We start from the raw sequence: 20,315 nt of genomic DNA, 5'->3' as shown, positions 1-20,315 counted from the left end.
GCAAAAGGTTGATGTTAGAGGTGAGCGCCGGGTGCGACGACTCGTAAAGGCGAAGCACTGTTGAAGAGTTGACTACCCAATACAACATGAGCCAACCCGGAACAATATCTGGCATGACCATGCGTCGCACATATGGGCTATATTAGCAGGCGACCCCTACGGCATCCTCTCCTAACCAAGGTTCATCGGCTTAAAAGACTCGCCTGGTTCAAAGAGCATGCAAGTTGGACGTTAGAAGACTGAAAGAAGGTGTACTGGTCGGATGAGTCACTTTATTTACTCCACACTGTGGATGGTCGTGTACGGATTTGGCGTCAAAAACACGAGGCTCTTCATCCATCATGCATAGTATCAAAAGTGAAGGCCGGTGGAGGCGGCTGTATGGTGTGGGGTATGTTTCACTGGCAGGAACTTGGACCCCTGGTGCATGTGGAACAACGTATCAGTGGTCTCCGCTATCGTCAACTGCTTGCTGACTGTGTACACCCCGCTATGTTACATTTTTTCGTGAATGGCAGTGGTGTCTTCCAAAATGACGAGCCATCAGGCACTTGTTGTGCAGTAATGGTTTTAGGAACACAGTTCTGACTTCTAGCATATCGATTGGCCTCCGAACCCCACCGTTATCAATCCCATAGACTCCATAGAGCACTTGTGAGACACTATGGAAACGCATATCAGGCATCTAGATACACCAATCACCTCCAAAACACACAGCTTGGTTGGCCATACCTCCCGAACGCCTCCGACATCTTGTTGAATCAATGCCACGTCGGATAGCTGCTGTACTGAGGGCAAAAGAAGGACCTCCGAAGTATTAGGTAGGTGGTCACAATTCAGTGATCACTCAGTGTATACTGAGAACTACGCAGAGTTATGTAAAAACTATTGTGAGTTTTAAATTACCAAGACAACTTCAGTGAACTTTGTAAACTGAATACGTCCTAAGGTCGATTTGTCTGGTTATGAAATGGAAATCATTTTGGCATTAACTTCTTATTACTGAAATCAAAAAAAAAAAAAAAAAAAAAAAAAAAAAAAGAAAGAAAAGCTCCACCCTCCCACTAATCGCAAGGTTTTTTATATATGTTTCATTTAACAAAAAATTTGCTTACCTGTTTGTGCATTTCCACGTTAAGCCCGTAAGACATTTCATAATACTGAAAAAAAATGGGAAACAGGTTAGCAACGGTTATGTATAAAGTAATATTTCAATAATAACTATAAAAATGGTTAAAAGCTTTGTCTCCCTGCAATTTATTACAATTACGAGTATGTACACAATTCTAGTAAATAATAACAACAACAATATAAACTATGCAAATTATTTCCCACAACTGGATTTGCTGGACGAAAAACCAGTTTCCGGGAGAAAAAACCGCGCTACCCTCGCCTGAGAAACTCGACTAACGATTGCTGATGATTCTGCTCAGGTAGCTGACAAATTGAATGAGTATTTTGCATCTACATTTACACATGAGGAATTCTGTAGAGAAGTGGAGGCCAGAAACTTATCAAATTCTAACAGGGAGTTAAATGATTTTGTAATAACTGAGAGCAAAGTGGAAGAGAAATTGTTGACGTTAAACATAAAAAAGTCACCAGGGGTGGATGAGATTTATCCAGTTATATTAAAGGAGGCAGCAAAGGAAGTAAGCAGGCACTTAACCATGATTATGAGGACATCCTTGGACTCAGGGGAAGTCCCCACGGACTGGAGATGTGCAAATGTATCCCAAATTCACAAAGGGGATCGAAAGATGACACGAGTAATTACAGATCTGTTAGTTTAACTTCTGTTATGTTGAAAATAATGTAGTCACTGGTTAAAGAAGCACTGCAGGATCATCTAGACAAGACTGCAGTTACAGTTCAGACACAGCATGGGTTTTGTTAGTCTTGTCTGACCAAGTTGATTGGATACTATGATGTGGTTACAGTGGAACTGGATGCAAAAAAATAATTTTGATATAACATACTCGGATTTTAGGAAAGCTTTGCTCATGGAAGATCATTATACAAGTTCGAGCAATATAGCATTAAGGGCAAGTTGCTGCTATGGATAAAGGGATAGTTGAGTGGGAGAATACAGAGTGGTAATCAATGGACGCTGCTCTTCGGGGACTAATGTTATTAGTGGTGTCCTCGAGGGATCCGTGTTGGGCCCATTGCTGTTTCTCTATTTATCAGTGATACTAATGAAGGTATATCAGGCTTAATGTCCAAGTTTGCAGACGATACGAAGGTTGGTAGGGTTTTTAATAACAGTAACGACGGTACACTACTGGAAAAGTTGAGCAGATGGGCTGAGAGGTAGGAACTGAAGTTTAAGAAAGCCGAAGCAGCCTAGTGGTCAGGCGCACGGGTGCATAAGTACACGTGCCTTGAGTGACCGGGGTTCAAGCCCGTGACTGCTGAATTCGGTGCTGTTTCTTGTATTCTGTGTACCTTGTAAACTCCTCTGACCGTTTGGTCGTCCCGGAGTATAACAGAAAATTTTATTTTTAACATTGATAAATGCAAAGTGTTGCAATATGGGTAGCAGTAACTGTGCGGTACGACACTCAAGGTAGTGGAGAAGGCAAAAGACTTGGGGATAATTGTGCAGTCAGATATGAGGTTTTCTCAGCAGTGCAAACAGGCTGCGAGAATAGTTCATGGGGTCTTGTCAATGATATATAGAAATTTTGCTAATAGGGATGAGGTGATTCAATGGTCAGGCCACACCTTGTGTACTGCATACAGGTCTGGAGGCCTAAAGATGTAAGCTTCTGGAACGAGTATAGAGAACGGCGAGATTAGTGAGTGGAACAAAGCGTTGCTGTTACCAAGAAAGGCTTAAGTTAGGCAAATTGCAGAGTCTGGAGACTAGGCACCTGCGAGGTGATCTGATTGAGGTGTATAAGGCCTTGAATGGTTTGGGCAAGCTCAATGTGGTTGGCATTTTTCCTCTTGCTTGCTCAGATTTCGCACCTGAGAGAGCATAAATTCAAGTTGAGGAAAGAGTTGTAGCATAGATGTGCGGAAATTCGTCTTTAGCCAGCGGGTGGTTGATTGCTGGAACAATCTGTCGTTGTCGAAATTGACAACTTAAATAAATTAAAGGCTGAACGAGACAAACTTTTGGAGTGAATGGATGGGTGAAGCGGGAAGGGCTTTTTTTTTTTTTTTTTATTGGCTGATGCTTAAGCTTGCTTCCTTGCATCATATACTAATGCTAACTGAGCTACGTCGTGTAAAAGGTCCTTAAAAATTCCTCGCGTCACTGAAGGGATTCTAACTGAGGTCTTTTCCATCCAGTGTGGGGAGGGCTGCGATTCAACCAATTGTGCTTTCCCCCCGTAGAAGATGCATGGGTTGTTTAAGGCAGTAGCATATACTGTACTGATTTAAACAAAAATCATGCCCATCTTTCGTTTCTTTTGTCTGTATAACAATCCAACCACCTCACAAGGCTTGTTAGTTTGAGTCAATGCCTTAACCACTATGCTATAATAGAGAACTCCCTCCCCAGCTCCTTGGAGGAACTGCAGGCCCAACTGTATACAGTTACACATTAAACGCGTTTCTAATTAGCTTATACATTAACAAAAATAAATACATAACTATTTTATATCCTGATGCATTATGCTAAAATGCATAAGGACAAGTGCATTGAAATTAAAGTTTTTTACTTATTTATTTACTATTTTTTTTATTGTAGAAAATTTACCCAGTCTTGTTTTTATTCAATAGGTGGCATCCAGTACCGGAATACATACGCATTTCATGTATATTAAAGATATTAAAAGTTGAAAACTATTTTCTCATAATTTGTGGGGGAGAGGGGGAGGAGAGTAAAGAATGACGCTCGTGGTTTCACACAGGAACATTTAACAAGTGCACCAGCAATTCAGGATGCATTTACTGATCACAAAGGAACAAGCGAATAGATTTTACTGTTTCGTGGGGCACCATAATCACACGAAATCGTTGCGAAAATGATGGCCACGCCATAAACAATTTGGAAAGGTTCCAGAATGCTATTAGCAATGTAATAAGAAACTTATATGAGCCAATAAAAGCCGTGTAGAGAAGCGAAGAATTCGATTGCAAAGGGAAGGGGGGGGACAAAACAACAAAAATCCAATAATGTACTTGGAAGATTCTGTAATTCCTCCTCCCCAGAAAATCACTGAAGTCGTACACTTCATTACAAATATGACTGACAACACAGCTAAATAATCAACAGTAATAAATCATTACTGTTGATTATTTCAATCAATACAACAATAATAAATCAAAAAAAGAAAAATAAGTAATTACTGTGAAAAATAAGTAATTACAAAAATAGCGGCTAAAAATGTTTACGAAAGTACCGAGAGATAAAAACTGGGGGGAAAAAAACATTACATCACGCAAAAAATGTCGCGCACGCAACTGAGAACTGGTGTATTGAAAATGCTGAGTACGCCATATGTTTAAATATTTGAGTTGCGTGCAGGATTCGGGCGGTGTTTTTAGCAATATATTAATAATAATAAGGATTAGTTTTTGTTATTCAGTAAGCGGTGTTAAAAACCAGATTAATAACCGACATGTTAATCCATACGTTTAAATACTTACCATTACGTAATGCCTCTGCATTTCTGTCTTTTCACTGGCTAGCTTCTCGCATTCCAACTTTAAGCTGAAAAAAACGAAAAAAAAAAAAAAGTTATTCAATTATGCGTAAAAAAAAATATATAGACAGCTGTACTAAGTATATGTACACAGAGATTAGATTGAAGCCGGTTCACACTTGACCCTGACATCAACACAAATTCACTAGCATCTTCTCGTTTCTTCTGCCCAAGCAAATAAAACGATTTCATTAACCTAGTTAAAATAAAAGATGAGAATGAACTGCGCATGTGCCACTGTTCAATTACGCAGCTTCATTAAAAGTTCATGATTTTTTTTTTTTTTTTATGTTAAACATCCTTGGGGCGCCTACAACCGAGTAAATCTGATCGGCCACGAAAAATGCATCACGGAAGTTACGTCATCCACGGCTTCCGCCAGAGCCTCACGATTCAAGCTAATAGCCTAATTACCCATTTGATTGTAACCATTTGTTGAATAGTATGACGTCACAATCATTCCTGTAGGAAGTATAAATGCAACAATACAAGTATTTGTCATATGACTGCTACAATACACATATTTGTCAAAAAAATTTTTTTCGTCTCGCATTTTCGTTACATTACATTGTTATTTAGTAATTAATATACCTAAAATAAACGCGAAGACTATTTCACATAAACCCATCTACCGCGCGTGCTCGGTAGATGTGGGGAAAAAAAAATTTTTTTTTTTTTTTTTTTTTTTAATACATTTCACCTAACGAAAAATTCAAAAACGAATTACTTTGTTTTAGCTACACGTGTAGAAATTAAAAACTAGAAATATTTGAGAGTCAGACAATCCCCAATGTACGACGACTTAAGCTTTTATGAAAACATATCACTGTTCTCAAATCGTTCGCAATCCGAAAAAGAAAGAGTATCTCACGACAATAAGACATTCACCTCGTGCCGGGCTGTTTAACAGCCACATATTTTAAGAACAGTGATCTAATACTTCCAAAATTCCAGACTATTCTCAAACTTTGTGTTGGCAGTTTGCCAAGTTTCACGGAAACAGAGCGCAGAAGACAAGCCGATCGGTTGATTTCGAGGAAACTATTTAAAAAAATAAAAAATTCTGTTGAAACAATATCCACCATATGTCTTCTGCTCGACAATGGCCTTCATATGCTCTACCATTAATATTCGGACACCTGCACAAATAACTTTAATTTATAGGAAAACTAACATGTACTGAAATCTTTAGCCTTTTATGACAGCTCAGTCTCTGTGGAAAACTCCCAACCAGTTTTTTTTTTTTTTTTTAAGTAAATGACCTCCAATACTTCGCGCCAATTGGCCTTCAGAGCAGCCTCTCCTCACACAATAGCCGAACGATTCAATTCATCTCAAAGTTCCCTACAGGATTAAGGTCAAGTCCAACTTTCCGACGCTCTTGTTCTCAAACCAGTCCATCACAATGTGAACAGTATAATAATTATGGTGCGTTGTCCTGCTGATACAGGTATGGACCTTTCCCAATGTGCTGCCCCATCGTAGGTAACGGATTGTTATCCAGGAAGTGCACATAGAACTCAGAATTCATGGTTTTGTTCAAAGCAACCAATGGTCCCAAGCCAAACGTTGAAAAACAGCCCACATCATGACGCTTCTTCCGCCAAACTTCATTGTCATGACGATACATTCTGGCAGACGGCTTTCTCTCAGCATCCGTCACACCTAGATAAGGCCATCAAACAGAAAGACCATGTACCGTGACTTGTCACTCCAAAGTACAGTACAGCCTCCCACTGGTCTATGGTCAAACTAGATGGCGTCTGGCACTAGTCGAGGGTGATCAGTGGGTTGTGGACGTCCGCAAGACCGCAGTAACGCATAAAATAGAGCGTCCTGCGCACACTGTACTGACATGTCTCAATTGTCTCACTTAGGGCTTCTGTGTGCCGATAACACCAACCTACGTTCTGAGCGGACAATTCTTTGCAGGGCCCTCCTCTCACGTTCCATCAGCTTTGGAGGTTTCTTTCGGGTCGTTTCGTGGAATTTTCAGGACCAGTCCGCTTCTATTCGCAGATCACATTACCAATCATCCACATATAGATATTTAGTGCTGTAGAACTGTCGCGTACAGATCAACTGCTTGTGGTACACTATCATTATACTGGAAGTCTGTTAACTCCGTCGATCGCGGAATCTTGCATTCGCAATCCTACTTCTGTCTCCTCGAAGGCCTAGGAGCATATTTATAGATGCCTGACACGTGGTGCTTGGTAGAACATTAACTATCAATGAAGGTGTCCGGATAGTGATGATAGTACATACGACTCAAGCCACAAAACTATTGAGACTAAATTTAAAAACGCGACAGCACCGTGCACACATACTGCATATCATCGTGAGTTGAACACCTCCCCCCCCCACACACAACGAGGATATCATGTCATGTTGCGTTCATTGTGTGAGTCATTGTGAAGTAAGCAACCACATGTTTGTCGACATGGTCACGAAAAATGGAGCAGAAGCGTATTGAGGAACGTTACGCCATCAAACTCAACGAAAGCGCGACGAAAACGTATGAAAAGTTAAAAAGAGCTTATGAAGATCACTTCCGATTCCAAGCCCAAGTTTTCCGATGACACAAATTTCCCAAGTTTTCCTCTTCAACCTGCTGAAGAGGAACCATGCGCGGGGAAACCTGTCTCAGCAACAACAGAGTAGAAGTTGGACTGGGTAAGAGTTCTGAATGTGTCTGACTGGCGATTGATGGGAGGTGAGCTGAATATGAGCCATCACCGAGCCGTCCATGACATTTTAACAGAACACTGGACATGCGTAAAGTATTTGCTAAAGTGGTGCCAAAAACCGAAGAAAGATCGGAAGAAAATACGCCTCGCCCTTCTCAATTTGTTGAAATTGAGTTCGAGTTTCTTTAGTGAGTGAAAACGGATTTTTTAGTAGATTTGCCAGGCCGAAGAAAGTACGAATGAGCAAATTCTGAATCACATTGATGTTCATCAGTTTTCTAATCATCGTGGAGTGGTGCACAGAGTTTGCTCCTCAAGATAAAACTGTCAACCAAACTTTCTACTAAGAAGTCCTTGAACAGCTATGAAAAAGGTTATAAAATTGATTTTTCATCACAACAAATCGACTTCCACTCTGCTATGTCTGATACGGAGTTATTAACCTCCGAAAACATTCCAATGCTCCCATAGCCACCGATTTCCGGATCTGTCGCCGCGCGACTTTTTTTTCTTTTGTCCAATCAAGAATCGCCTGAAAGGTTATCATTTAGAACGAGCAGCAACATCCAGGGAGCAGTAACCGATGCACTGAAGGACCTCACAGGAAACTTCCAGCATTTCTTCCAGGAATGGAAGGAGCGCTGGAGGAGATGTGTAACTACAAGGAAGCTACTTTGAAGGAGAGAACCTTCAGCTTTAGAAATTTTACAATAATTTTTTTTTTTTTTTTTTTTTTATAAAATCAGTCTCATTAATTTTGTGACAGACTTCGTGGGTCGGGGTTTATAGCTAGGTACACAGTAACATCTACGGTGCCAAGTAAGTTCTCTATTGTACTTTTCGCAACTATGCTACAAGGGCTGTTCAATAAAGAATGATCATAGTTTTTCATGAACAACCATACTGCTTCCTATTTCTTGCTGAGCTGCGCAATTTAAGACCAAACTGTATCATATAGCAACTGCGCAGTTGCTATGTGATACAGTTTATGGTGAATCACTTCCATACAGCACAGTTAGTTTAGAATGTTTAACGATGGACGTGATTCAATCACAAAAATCGATGGTCCTAGAGCTTCAACCACTGCTGTCACCTCAGAAAACAAAAATACTGCTTCTGTAATCGTGAGAGAAGATCGTTGTATAACCGTAAGGCAACTAGCACAGGCATTGAGAATATCAGTGTTAGGAGGCACGCACGGTATTCTCCATGACCATTTGCATCTGACACGCGTTTGTACACACTGGGTTTCAAGTCAGGAGCTGCAAGGGATGGTTACTGAAGATGGTGAGGTTATGCACAAAGATGTGCCACGTCGTCATACGGGACCGTACTACAGAACTGTACAGCATACTTTGCAGGTTCACATTCGTCGCAAACGACCACAACTGCACACGGTTGGGTGGAAGCTGCATCATGACGATGCGAGGCCTCACATTGTTCATATTGTCATCGAGTACTTGTCCAGCATTATTGTCAAATGTGTTCCTCATCGGCACTAGTCCTGAATTCGTACTCTGCGTGTTTTTCTCTTTTTTTTATTTTTTTTTTATTTTATTTCCAAAGTTAAAGGAGCTGCGAGGAAACCGCTTCCAGTCGTTAGAAGTTCTAAAGACATCGGAGGCGATTCTCAAATGAATATCAAAAAATGGCTTCCCCATGTTTTTTGAAGAATGGCAGAAACGTTGGCGTAAGCGCATTTCATCAAATGGGGCCTACTTCGAGAAGGACCATCAAAATATTGATGATTAATAAAGGTATGCTGAAAAAAAATTATCATTCTTTATTGAACAGCCTCGTACATTCTCCATTATAGGTGTAAAAATCTTAAATCCACAGTTCAACATTCCAGAAAGAATCCTATTAATTTTAAATTCAGTCCTAATTATTCCTCATCTTTAGCTAAGATCATTTTCGTCCTCTTATCACTAGATAAATTAACTGTAGTTACAAAGCATTTATCCACTATAAACCTTTCCGAATATTATCAATTCCGTCACCAAGTATCCCTATAACGACATTGATAACTGGACCCATAATGGAGCCCAGTGTTTTATTGATTTTTATGACCTAAAAAAAAAATTCCGATTAAGCCCCTGCAAATAAAACTACGAGACGTATTCAGTTTCTTGTTTTTCAATGGTGAGAGCAGAGCAAGAGTATGGGAGCAACATGAATCAATGGCCCTGTCGTGCCAAGCATCAACACTATAGACTGGTAGTGGAAATGGGATAGTATGGGAAGTTTTCGTGACACACGTTAAGTCCACTAATACTGGGGGTCAACGTCTGAATGCGAATGCCACAATTTACTTGAACATATATGCCGATTAGTTGCCCTTCACACTCGCAATTTGTCTGGTAAAGGCCACTTCCAGCAGGAAAATGTGCCATATCACAAGACATGGATTAGTCTCGGGAGAATGAGGGCAATTTTACCATACTTCACTGGCTTGTTCAGTCAGGAAATCTCAACCTGACCAGGCATTTACAGGACGAGCTGTTCGCAGCACGGATCTGCCGCTATTCAACCTGAGGCAACTTTATTGAATGTTTTATAGCATTGTAATAAAATCGAACCATTACTAACACCACGACACAGAACCCTACGCCTCAACTGGGCGAAAGAACATCGGCACTGGAAATTAGATGTTTGGAGACGGGTCTCCTGGTCAATGAGACCCGTTTCCAGTTATTTCGAGTGGACTAGAGGATGCGTATCTGGCGAAAACCGCACGAAGCTATGCACCCATCATGTCAACAGGAAAACGTTCAGGCAGGTGGACGGTCGGTAATAGCCTGGGGCGTGTTCAACTGGCACACATTGGGACTTCTAGTACGCGTAGACACATCTCTGAACGGTTCAGGTTACGTGTAGACCATCTGCGTCCCTTGCAGACCATCTGCATCCCTTCATGGTAGTCGGGTACCCACAGAGCAGTGGTGACTAGAACATGGTTCGAGGGACATTCCGCAGATTTTACCACCATGGAATGGCCTCCCCATTTTCCTCGGACATGAACCATGTGGAGCATCTTTGGGACGCTGAGGAAAGGTCCGTTAGAGCTTTGTATTCTCCACCCAGGAATGCGACAGAATTATGGAGAGCAGTGCAGCAAGCATGGATGGAAATACCTGTGGAATGCTTTCACGAGCTAGTGGACTCAATTCCTCCTAGTGTGACTGCTTTATCCAAGCGAAAGGGGAGCCTACCCGTTACTAGGTAGGTATCCGATGATTTCTGTCCACTCAGTGTATATTCGATTTTTAAATTGTGTGTATTCTGTGATCCATTTGCTGGAAGAAAACCCGTTTCCGGAAGGAAAGTACAATGGAGGCCACGCCTGAGAACGATTAATTCAGCCACACTGCGAAAAAGGTCCATAAAAATTATTTGCATCATTGGTGGAATTCGAACCCAGATATTTTCCACCCGGTGTAGGGAGGATGATGATTATATCAACAGTATATAATCATCGTTCTCCCCTCGAGGGTAGAGTAACTTGAAACGATTACAGCTGTGGTCTCACCACACAAATATTGTTCGTTTGAGAACATCCAGAACTACTGCTGCACAGTTTATTACGGTGAAGTAAAAACTCTCCACTCTCGGTTATTATCAACTGATAAGAAACGCACCTAACGGTAAATCATGAAATCAATCTCGTAACTGCGGCAAATATAGTTTGGAATACGAGATTCTAAGATTAATTTGTCAGCTTGTGGGAATAAAAAAACTCTGAAAAAAATGCTGCCATTTCAAATGGGAGGCAAGTGACAACGCTCCTGTCTTCCAAGAAGTCCCTTATCTTGGCACTATTTTAAAAAAGAAAATAAATAAATAAAATATGATTCGTCAAGGAGGGTAAGATTCTCCCTCTTTTCCGACTAGACACTAGCGATATTCAGACCACCCCTTTAAAGGATCAGCTGTTTCTGGAACCTCCGATGAATTACTGCTACTGCTCTTACGATGTCCAATATTACCTTCGCTACTTCGTGCTCAGGGTAGATTTTTTATTGATTTATTAATAAGTAGCTTATAAACCACAGGAGTGCCAGGTGTTCAAAACACAGCGCCACGATATAGAAATACGCGAGTGGAGAAACAGGTGGTTCGCAAGCAATCTTCTCTTAAAGCATAAGGCTGAGCTTTCGTGTGGGATCTGATTAAGTACAGTTTCGTGGTTAAAAAAAAAAAAAAGGGGGGGGGGGTGAGAGAAGTACAGATTACTGAGCCTAACAGAATTTCAGTCACCTTACTAGTATACTTTGCAGTCCCAGGTGAGGCCCCGTGTCTCAAACGAAATAAAAAATAAAAAATAAATAAGCAAACAAAGCTAAATCGAGCTTGTATACTTTTGAGTATTTCTGCATGGTTTAGTAATCAGGATTTTTTTCTCGGCTACATAAATAAATAAAAACTTGTTTTCTAAGAGCTACTTGTAATTCTATCAGAAAATGAAGTACACAGTAAACAGTGTAGGCACCAATACCATGCATCATTCTTAAACACATTCTCGAAGTGCTTCTCAAAGTTATTCAAACATGTAAAAATCGCAAACAGATCAGTTCTGTGCAGGGAATTTTAGTCTAGAATTTTAACTCATAGAAACAAAACATTGCAGTGATGGTGTGGCAACATGGAAGTGAATATCGCAGGATAATTCCTGCCCTTACAGGAACTTGCCTTTTTCAGAGAAATTACTTGGTAAAGTTAGGTTTTATTACAAATTTCATCTGAAAGGATGCGCTAATTTTTCCGAATAAATTTGTGATGACAGTTTTAATGGCTGCAGAAAATTTCAAAATCCACTTCGATCAAGACTAAAGTAAGCCGATCTCAGGTGAGGGAGTAGGGCTTTGGAGTAGGGCTTTTTAGCCCATGAACGCACTTCTGCGATTTTTTTTAAAAATCATTATCAATACTAAGCACTGATTCTTCGGCAAGACTTACTTCATTTAATTCTTTCGGACAGTGAAAATCTTCCACCATTCAGTGTTGCCATCCGAAGGAGCTACTGCCATTTTGGAGCACCAAAACTGCCAACTTTATATTGCTGAAACTACTTGTGTTCTTATTTTGTGAATTTTCTGGCGACTCAAGGCAATTTGAAGTTCACGCTGTTAGTAATTTATGTACAAGTACGTTTTCGCGGGTGGAAAAATATACTCCTCCTTTATGAGATTGGCTAACCACAGCTCACTCACGATTGAAGAGGCTTTTTAAAATTCTAGGTTCCAACGGAACTCGAACCCCAACTTCTCAATGAGGACTACTGTAGCTACAAGTGCTTGTCATGATAAGCTGGAATGAATGCATAAAAAAAGGAAAATGGCAGATCCTTAAAAACGATAATTTTAGAAGTGTTTTTTTTTTTTCCCAGCAATTTAATTTAATTAACTCAATCTTAATTTGTTATTTTTAAAACTAAATACAGTAATTAACAAGCATAAAAGATTAAAGAAAGGAGAAATAAAGATGGGTGGGGGAAACGAAAGAAAAAAAACCCACCAAAGCCTTGAAACAGTACAAACTAATTATCCTCTAAAACCACAGCTTCCTTCCCCTCACAGGAGGATGGGGAGCAATAAGGACGTAATTTACATGCGCGTGCTTTTACGGAATACGGAATTTGTGGCGAACTGTTAGAAAGACTGGGGAGGAGAGGAAAAATGTGTTCGTGAAGAGCGACTTCCCCCTCCCAACGCCAGACGTGACACAGTTACAGGAAAATGATTTGGCACTGACATTTTGTCAAGGTAAACTGTGCCATGTAGCACGCTGAAAATATATCATCTCTGTCATGTACGTGTTCTATTTTATGGCAAACAGTCCAACGAAACCCTTGTAATGCATAACAAAGAAGGGCAGCTCACTTAAAGCTGTTATTATACAGTCGTAGCTGAGCAAACAATCCGGGGAGGGGAGGGGGAAGAGAGGGAAGGGGGGAGAGGGAGAGAGAGAGCAACATAATGCAAAAGATAAATATACGTTTTTTTCCCCCTATTTACACAAGCCAGTGCCAAGCCTACGAGATACATAAATGTAGATTTTATCAGATACAGTGACCCAAGAGGTCAAAGCACTTATGATAGAAGAAGGCAAGGTACAATTGCGTATCTCGCAAAAATTTGATTACATCTTGACTGCTGTCGACGGAAAAGACTTATAGCTACATAATGTTTATTAGAAAAGCATGATTACCAAGTACCTGTGATACTGGGCTTGTAGGAAACTAAATTCTTCTTTTATCCTGTCGCACGACTCTGTCACGGTAAATTTAAACGGCTGACCCGGTTGTGCGGCTGGACCCTGTAAGATAAAATAGCATCTATTAAGCATTTAAATTGATCTTTTGAATTTAATTGCTTTTTTTTTTTTAAATAATAATTAATACGTAAACTAATGCCACTTGATTTAATTAATATTTATCTTTATTACGCAGAGGTTCTAAAACAGGGGCCGGCAACACTTTCATTCATATGAGCTATTTTAAAAATAAACATGGTCTCCAAGAACGACTTATCTACCATTTTTTTTACAACTGTATCTCTGTGTTATATAAAATTCGCTGATTGTGGAATTATATATATTCGGTTATTCTCCAATGTATGGGTACACCTCCGGAGGAAGTGGCTTCTTTTGCTTCAATCCGTCCCGAATTTGGCCACGCCCACAACGCGGTGACAAGGTTTACCCATAATCTGGAGTTCGACCATATATTTAATTATAAAAACACATTAGATAGGTAAATAAATTTAAAGTAAACTTAAATACTAAATTAGTCAAGAAACTAATGCGACTTTGGCACCGGTGTTCTCCATAAAATTATATACAGTACTTTTTTTTCTATGTATCACGATCGACCATTAGCCATTTAGGGCGTATATACGCTGAAACAATTAACTGACCATGTCGGTCGGTCATGAACTTTCATACGTCTCTGTCTAGGAGGCTCACACACCCCATCAACAGGTAATCAATTGATGTTGATAAAATGTCCATTGAATTGAAATATTTAGCTCTTTATATTGTATTACCAAGAGAAAAAAGAGAAAGATCAATATACAGCAAGGAGTGGTTGCTTAAAAGGAATAAATTTTTTCACAATTATTTGTTGCGGGAATACAATTTAAAAAACGTGAGCCTCAGAAACACTAGAAATTTTATTAAGCATCTTTTAATGTAAGGCCACCTCTCAATTCTGAAAAGTTCAGAATGGTATTAGGTATTTTATAGTTTATAATAGGATTTTTTTTTTTTTTTTTTTTGCTAGGGCTATACAAAAACGGATTAACGAGGCTCGGATTATCGCGACTACTGCAGCAGTCAACGAGAATGTGGGCCTCAGACACACTAGACATTTTATTGAGTATCTTTTAAAGTAGGCCTTTCACAATTCTGAAAAGGTCAGAATGGTATTAGGTATTTTATAATTTCGTAATAGGATTTTTTTGATATGGCTAGATAAAAAAAAAAAAAAAACGGATTAACGAGACTCCGACTATCGCAGAAGCCAACGAAACGCATGTGAGGACAGGAAATAATTGAAATTTAAATGAACAGTACATATCTTTAAATGTCACAAAAAAGTGCTGTATATGATATGAAAAGTGTTTATATGATTTAGCACAATGCTAAGACAACTTGTGGTAAAGATGGTTGTGTTCTAGGAAATATATATAGAGTGGCCACTTTATTAAATACGCCAACCCTTTTCATGAAATGCAGAGCTCCTTCAGTAACAGCATCACACGTTCGTATCATGCGATACAAAGCAGGTGAGCAGACACAGAGATGCTGCATGTGTGCAAGTCAGTAAGAGAATGGACAAGACGAAAGATTTAAATTGACTTTGAACGTGGAATGGTAGTCCGCACCAGCCACGTATGAGTATCTCGGAAACTGCTACGGTACTGGTATTTTCACGTACGACAGTGCCTGGAATATATCGAGATTGAACCAATAACCAAACAACATCCAGCCAACGAAGGCTGACGAGTTTTTTTTTTTTTTTTATGTGAACCCCAAACACGAGAGGTATTAGAACCTATAGTACTTAGTACCGTGCTTGGGTTGGAGGTTGAGAAGACGAAAGAAGATATTTGTTGATATTGGACTTGAACTTCTGTAGATTGTAATTTTCAGGAAATACGTATGAAGGAAGGTTGTTCCAGAAAACGGCAGTTGAATGAATAAATGAGGAAGATGAAAAGTTGGTTCTGTGGGTTTGAAGTTGGACAGTAAATGGATGTTGGCTGGTGGCGGCACGTGTTCGGACTGTTTTGAAAGAGAGAGCGGGAATTATAGAAGCCAATTCAGAAGAACAGTGCCCATGGAAGTGTCTGTAGAAGAGGCATGCAGCAGAAACAGTGCGTCTATGAGAAAGCGAGTGGAGAGACTCTGTTGGAGATGAATCATTAATTAACCTAACTGCCCTCTTCTGAATGGAATCAAGAAGCCTGAGAAAGGTTTTGGGGGCACCACCCCAGATGTGGGAACAATATTCCATAGCAGGGCGGATTTGCGATTTATACAGAGTGAGCAGCTGTTTGGAAGAAAAGTAACGCCGAGAGCGAAAGAGAAAACCAAGTTTTTTAGATGCAGAGGAAGCAATATTTGTAATGTGCTTGTGCCAAGAGAGATTAGAAGTCAGGGTAATCCCCAAAAGAGATACATCATTTTGCCTAGAAATCGGAGTGTCAATAAAGATAAGCATAGGAGCAGAAGAATCCTTTTTGCGAGATATAAGACAAGATTGAGTTTTAGAAGGGTTGAAATCAACTAAGTTGTCTTTGCCCCACTGGAGAATTACCTGAAGATCGGCATTTAAGGAATTGGCAGCAGATTTTCGAGAACTTGAAGCTGATTGAGTAGGACAAGGTTTCTCAAAATGGAAAGTTGAATGCAATGTGCTATCATCGGCAAAACTATGGATAGGATTTCCAGTCAATGGAAAAAGGTCATTGATATACAAGAGGAAAAGAGTGGGGGAAAGAACTGAACCTTGGGGGACACCGGCATTAGTGGAGAAGTTAGAAGACAGAGAGCCATCTGACCATCACCCTCAGTGAGCGATCAGAGAGAAAACTGGATAACCAATTACTAAAAACAGTTGGCAAACCATACGATGGAAGCTTGTTTAGAAGACCTTTATGTCAAACACGATCGAAGGCCTTTGAGATGTCAAGAGCAACTACTTGTGTTTCACCGAACCTTTCCATTGAATTAGTCCATAAATGGGTAACATAAGCCAGAATATCACCAGTGGATCGACACTGACGAAATCCATACTGGCGTTCGTTGATCAGACGGAAGGTTTCTAGGTAGTTTAAGAGTTGGCGGTTAATTGATTTCTCCATTACTTTAGAAAGAGTAGAAGTAATTGCAATGGGACGATAATTGGATGGGAGGGATTTGTCACCCTTTTTAGGAACTGGCTGGATATGAGCAAATTTCCAAGCAGAAGGAAAAACACCTTTGGAATAAGAAAGTGAAAAAAGGCGGCAAAGAATAGGAGTAAGTTCAGGAGCACAGGTTTTGAGAACAACTGGAGAAATACCATCAGGACCTGGAGCTATCTTAGCATCAAGATTCATCAAAATCCTTCTGATATCCTTTTGACGGAAGACCACAGGAGGCATTGAATGGAGCGTGTTAGGAATGGTGGAAGGTGTTTTACCAAGATCATTAATACAAGAGCTGGAATAAAAATGGGATGCTAGCAGGTCAGCTTTATCCTTGGCTGAAGTGACAACAGAACCATCTGGTTTGGACAGAGGTGGGAGCAGAGATGGGCAAAAGTTGCGGCCAATAGCTTTGGCAAGAGACCAGAATGTTCGGCTACCATTAGGGCAAGAAGCAAGTTTTCTACTCTTAGCCTGTTCAAACTCTAGTTTGGACTGATTAATAACTGCTTTACAATTGTTGCGAGCTTTGGTGTAGGCAGAAAATGAAACTGAAGAATTAGAAACAAGCCAATTACGATATGCAACATTCTTCTCTTGGACAGCCTTAGCACATTTATTGGAAAACCAAGGTTTAGATAAGGGACGAGATTTTAAAGTGGAGTGTGTGATAAAGGATTCCATTCCTGCAAGAATAATTTCACTGACACGATCTGAGCAAACGTTGACATCAGAAGTTTTGAAACAGTAATCAGACCAAGGAAAAGAAGAAAAGAAGTCTCGCAGGTCATCCCATTTTGCATTCTTGTAATGCCAAACAATACGAGGTTGGGAATAGCCATGAGATAAAGGTTCCATTGGAGAAGAGACAATCACCAAGTTGTGATCTGAAGTGCCTAAAGGACCTCTCACTTCAATCGCGTACTTAGAAGGGTTGTTTGTGAGAAAAAGGTCAAGAGTACTGGCTGTATGATTAGGATTGTCCGGTATTCTTGTAAGTAAATGAACAATCTGTGCTAGGTCATTAGTAATTGCAAAAGCCTCAGCATCTCGACCTGCTGGGTCGGTGTGACTAGAAAACGGAAGCCAGCTGGAGTTGTGAACGTTAAAATCACCAAGGAAAATTACCTCACTGTTAGGAAAGTTGGACTGGAGAAAGTCAAGTTGCAAAGAGAGGAAGTCAAAAGAGCTCCAAGTGATTAGTGGAGTTGGGAGAACGGTAGAGACAACAGATGAATTTGACACAATGAGGTAGAGAGATTTTGAGCCAGAGAAGATCAAAGAGAAGAGATTCCAAATTGCCAAGTCTCTGACAGGGAATATCACAACGGACATATGCACAAGTACCACCTTTGAGGCGAAAGGAATCATACAGCAAATAATTTGGACATCTGAGATGAGCAGTAGTTGAATCAACTGATAACTGAGATTCAGTCAGAAAAAGTACATGGGGTTTGGAAGACTGCAAGTGGAAATGGACATCGTTGAGATTGGAATTGAGACCACGTATATTTGTGAAATGAATTAGGAAGTCCTTGGGAGGTTTAGATCTTTTCGCAGATAAGCTTGCTCTATTATTTTCAGAATTCATGGTGTATTCAATAGTAAGAAAAAAGTGGGTGGGACATGCTGTATGAAGTAATGAAATTTTTGAATATGGCGTACATGTGGTAAGAATATACCCAGATCCTTGACATAACGTGGCCTCGACAATGCTCCCCGCATACCCACTACTCGGACTCCCTCCAGTCACTATCTAGCAGAGTAGAGGTAGCAAGATTATACACTAGCTGATCCGGAAGCCTCCTAGAGAGTTACCAATAAGGTTTGGTCCGGTGTACTATCTAGCGGCCGGCCTGCGAACACCGTTTTAGAGCTGTACCCTCGAAATGTAAGGAATATTGGATCTTGCCACGACATTCATCATAACCTCAAAAATCATCAATCATACTGCATGATGGAAGAGATAGGGAAGGGTTGGCCGGAACTTAGCTCTAGAGACTAAACATGGGTTCCACCACTTCAAGCCTCCAATAAGCAAAGTGGTGGTATTTCACCGGTTGATGAGAGTCATCTACTACCTAGTACTGCCTGGTGACATAGAGGGGCGGCGTTCCTCCATGTGGTGTGGGCGCCACACCTAGACCCCTGCTTACGTTGGTTCACACCTGGGTGGTCACCCACCATGTACTTGTGCATGGAGGTTATACCCAGGATTACTAACAGTCCCACCATCGTGAAGGTGCAAGCAGAGGATTTGGCTGTCATAGACCGCCCGGACTTCGCCGAAATTGGGTCCACTTGACTTGAGTGTCACCCGAATATCAGTTCCATCAGCGTTTTAGACTCATCTGTGACAACCTCAAGGACCAAAGTATTGTGTAGGCTACAATCTCGGAGAATTTAGTACAATAATGGTAACCGAAGAAGCATTTCAGAGAGCACAACTCATCATAGTTTTTCATGAATGGGATATCGTAGCTGAAAACCGAATCGGGTTCCATTCCTGTCAGCAAAAACCATGAAGGTAAGGTTACACAGGCTCAGGAACACCAATACTGGAAGATTGGAAAAAAACATTACCTGGTCTGCCAGGCAGCAACAATGCAGGCTGGTAGGGGCAGTGTTTTCGTGGTGTACAATGGTCCAGCATTTGGTCACCTCGAAATTGTTTCCGACTTGGCGCATTCTCTCATGGCTGCAGTGCATCCATCTGCAAATGGGTTCTTCCAAAAGGATAATACGACAGGTCCAGAGACCAGAATTGTAGAAAATTGGTTTCAGGAACATGAGAGAGAGAATTCAGCCTACTACTAGATCTCAGTCCAACTGCGCACTTATAGGAAGAGGCGAAACAAGCTCTTTATGATAGAGATTTTCAATTTGTACCCAATTTATAACAACTCTGAGAAGCAAACGAGTCAACATAGATCAGCACTCTTGTGGCGCACTTTCGACAGCTAGTTGAGTACATGTCACAACGAATCCAGCCTGTTCTGAGGGCTAAAAGAGAACTTACTCGCTATAAGGTAGATATACCAAATGAAATAGCCACTCAGAGTTTGTTATTATATACATTTGTATATTTGGGTTAGTGGCGCAAAAGCTAGTTGCCACAGGAGTTAGGCTTCAGCGTGTCATGTTTGTAAACTTGAATTGCATGTGTTCCAAGGTTCGTTTGTCTATACAACCCCTAAATTTAAAGCGATTTTTGAAACCAGACAAGGAAACCTAATTAAATACAACCAATTATTAGGAGTGACAAGCCGAAAGCCAAAAATAAAGAAATGGAAGAACAAAAGTAATGTTTTATTGCCCAAAGTTTCTGTAAAAATCTCCTAAAACCAAGATTATTTCAGGACTCCTGATTAGCAGCTCATATAACCAAATCACCGCAACCTTTAACAGGAGAGTTACCGTAGTTGTCACAGCATTCACCTGTTTTATTTCCTCCTGAGTAATAACCAGAAAATACCAGACCGATGGCGATTCATTGTGTTTTCACTGCAACAACAATACCTGGGAATTATGAGATTGTGTGAGTACAGAAAGAT

General features: G+C 40.4%; 1 protein-coding gene across 2 annotated transcripts in view; it reads right to left on the bottom strand.

Moving 5' to 3' along the window:
• LOC150085247 (transducin-like enhancer protein 4) overlaps positions 1-20,315 on the bottom strand; it is a 328,990-nt gene that overhangs the window by 164,119 nt on the left and 144,556 nt on the right. For both annotated transcript variants that reach the window (XM_090373931.1, XM_090373932.1), the window contains exons 2-4: positions 13,566-13,666; positions 4,606-4,669; positions 1,116-1,160 (exon numbers count right to left, since the gene is read on the bottom strand). In XM_090373931.1, coding sequence (XP_090230057.1) covers positions 1,116-1,160; positions 4,606-4,669; positions 13,566-13,666 — 210 coding nt within the window. The remainder of the gene's footprint in view (positions 1-1,115; positions 1,161-4,605; positions 4,670-13,565; positions 13,667-20,315) is intronic.

This window comes from Mastigoproctus giganteus, chromosome 5 (assembly GCF_048544385.1).
Source record: "Mastigoproctus giganteus isolate SK-2022 chromosome 5, ASM4854438v1, whole genome shotgun sequence".
Lineage (NCBI taxonomy): Eukaryota > Metazoa > Arthropoda > Arachnida > Uropygi > Thelyphonidae > Mastigoproctus > Mastigoproctus giganteus.
This window is presented reverse-complemented; position numbering and strand designations above follow the sequence as displayed.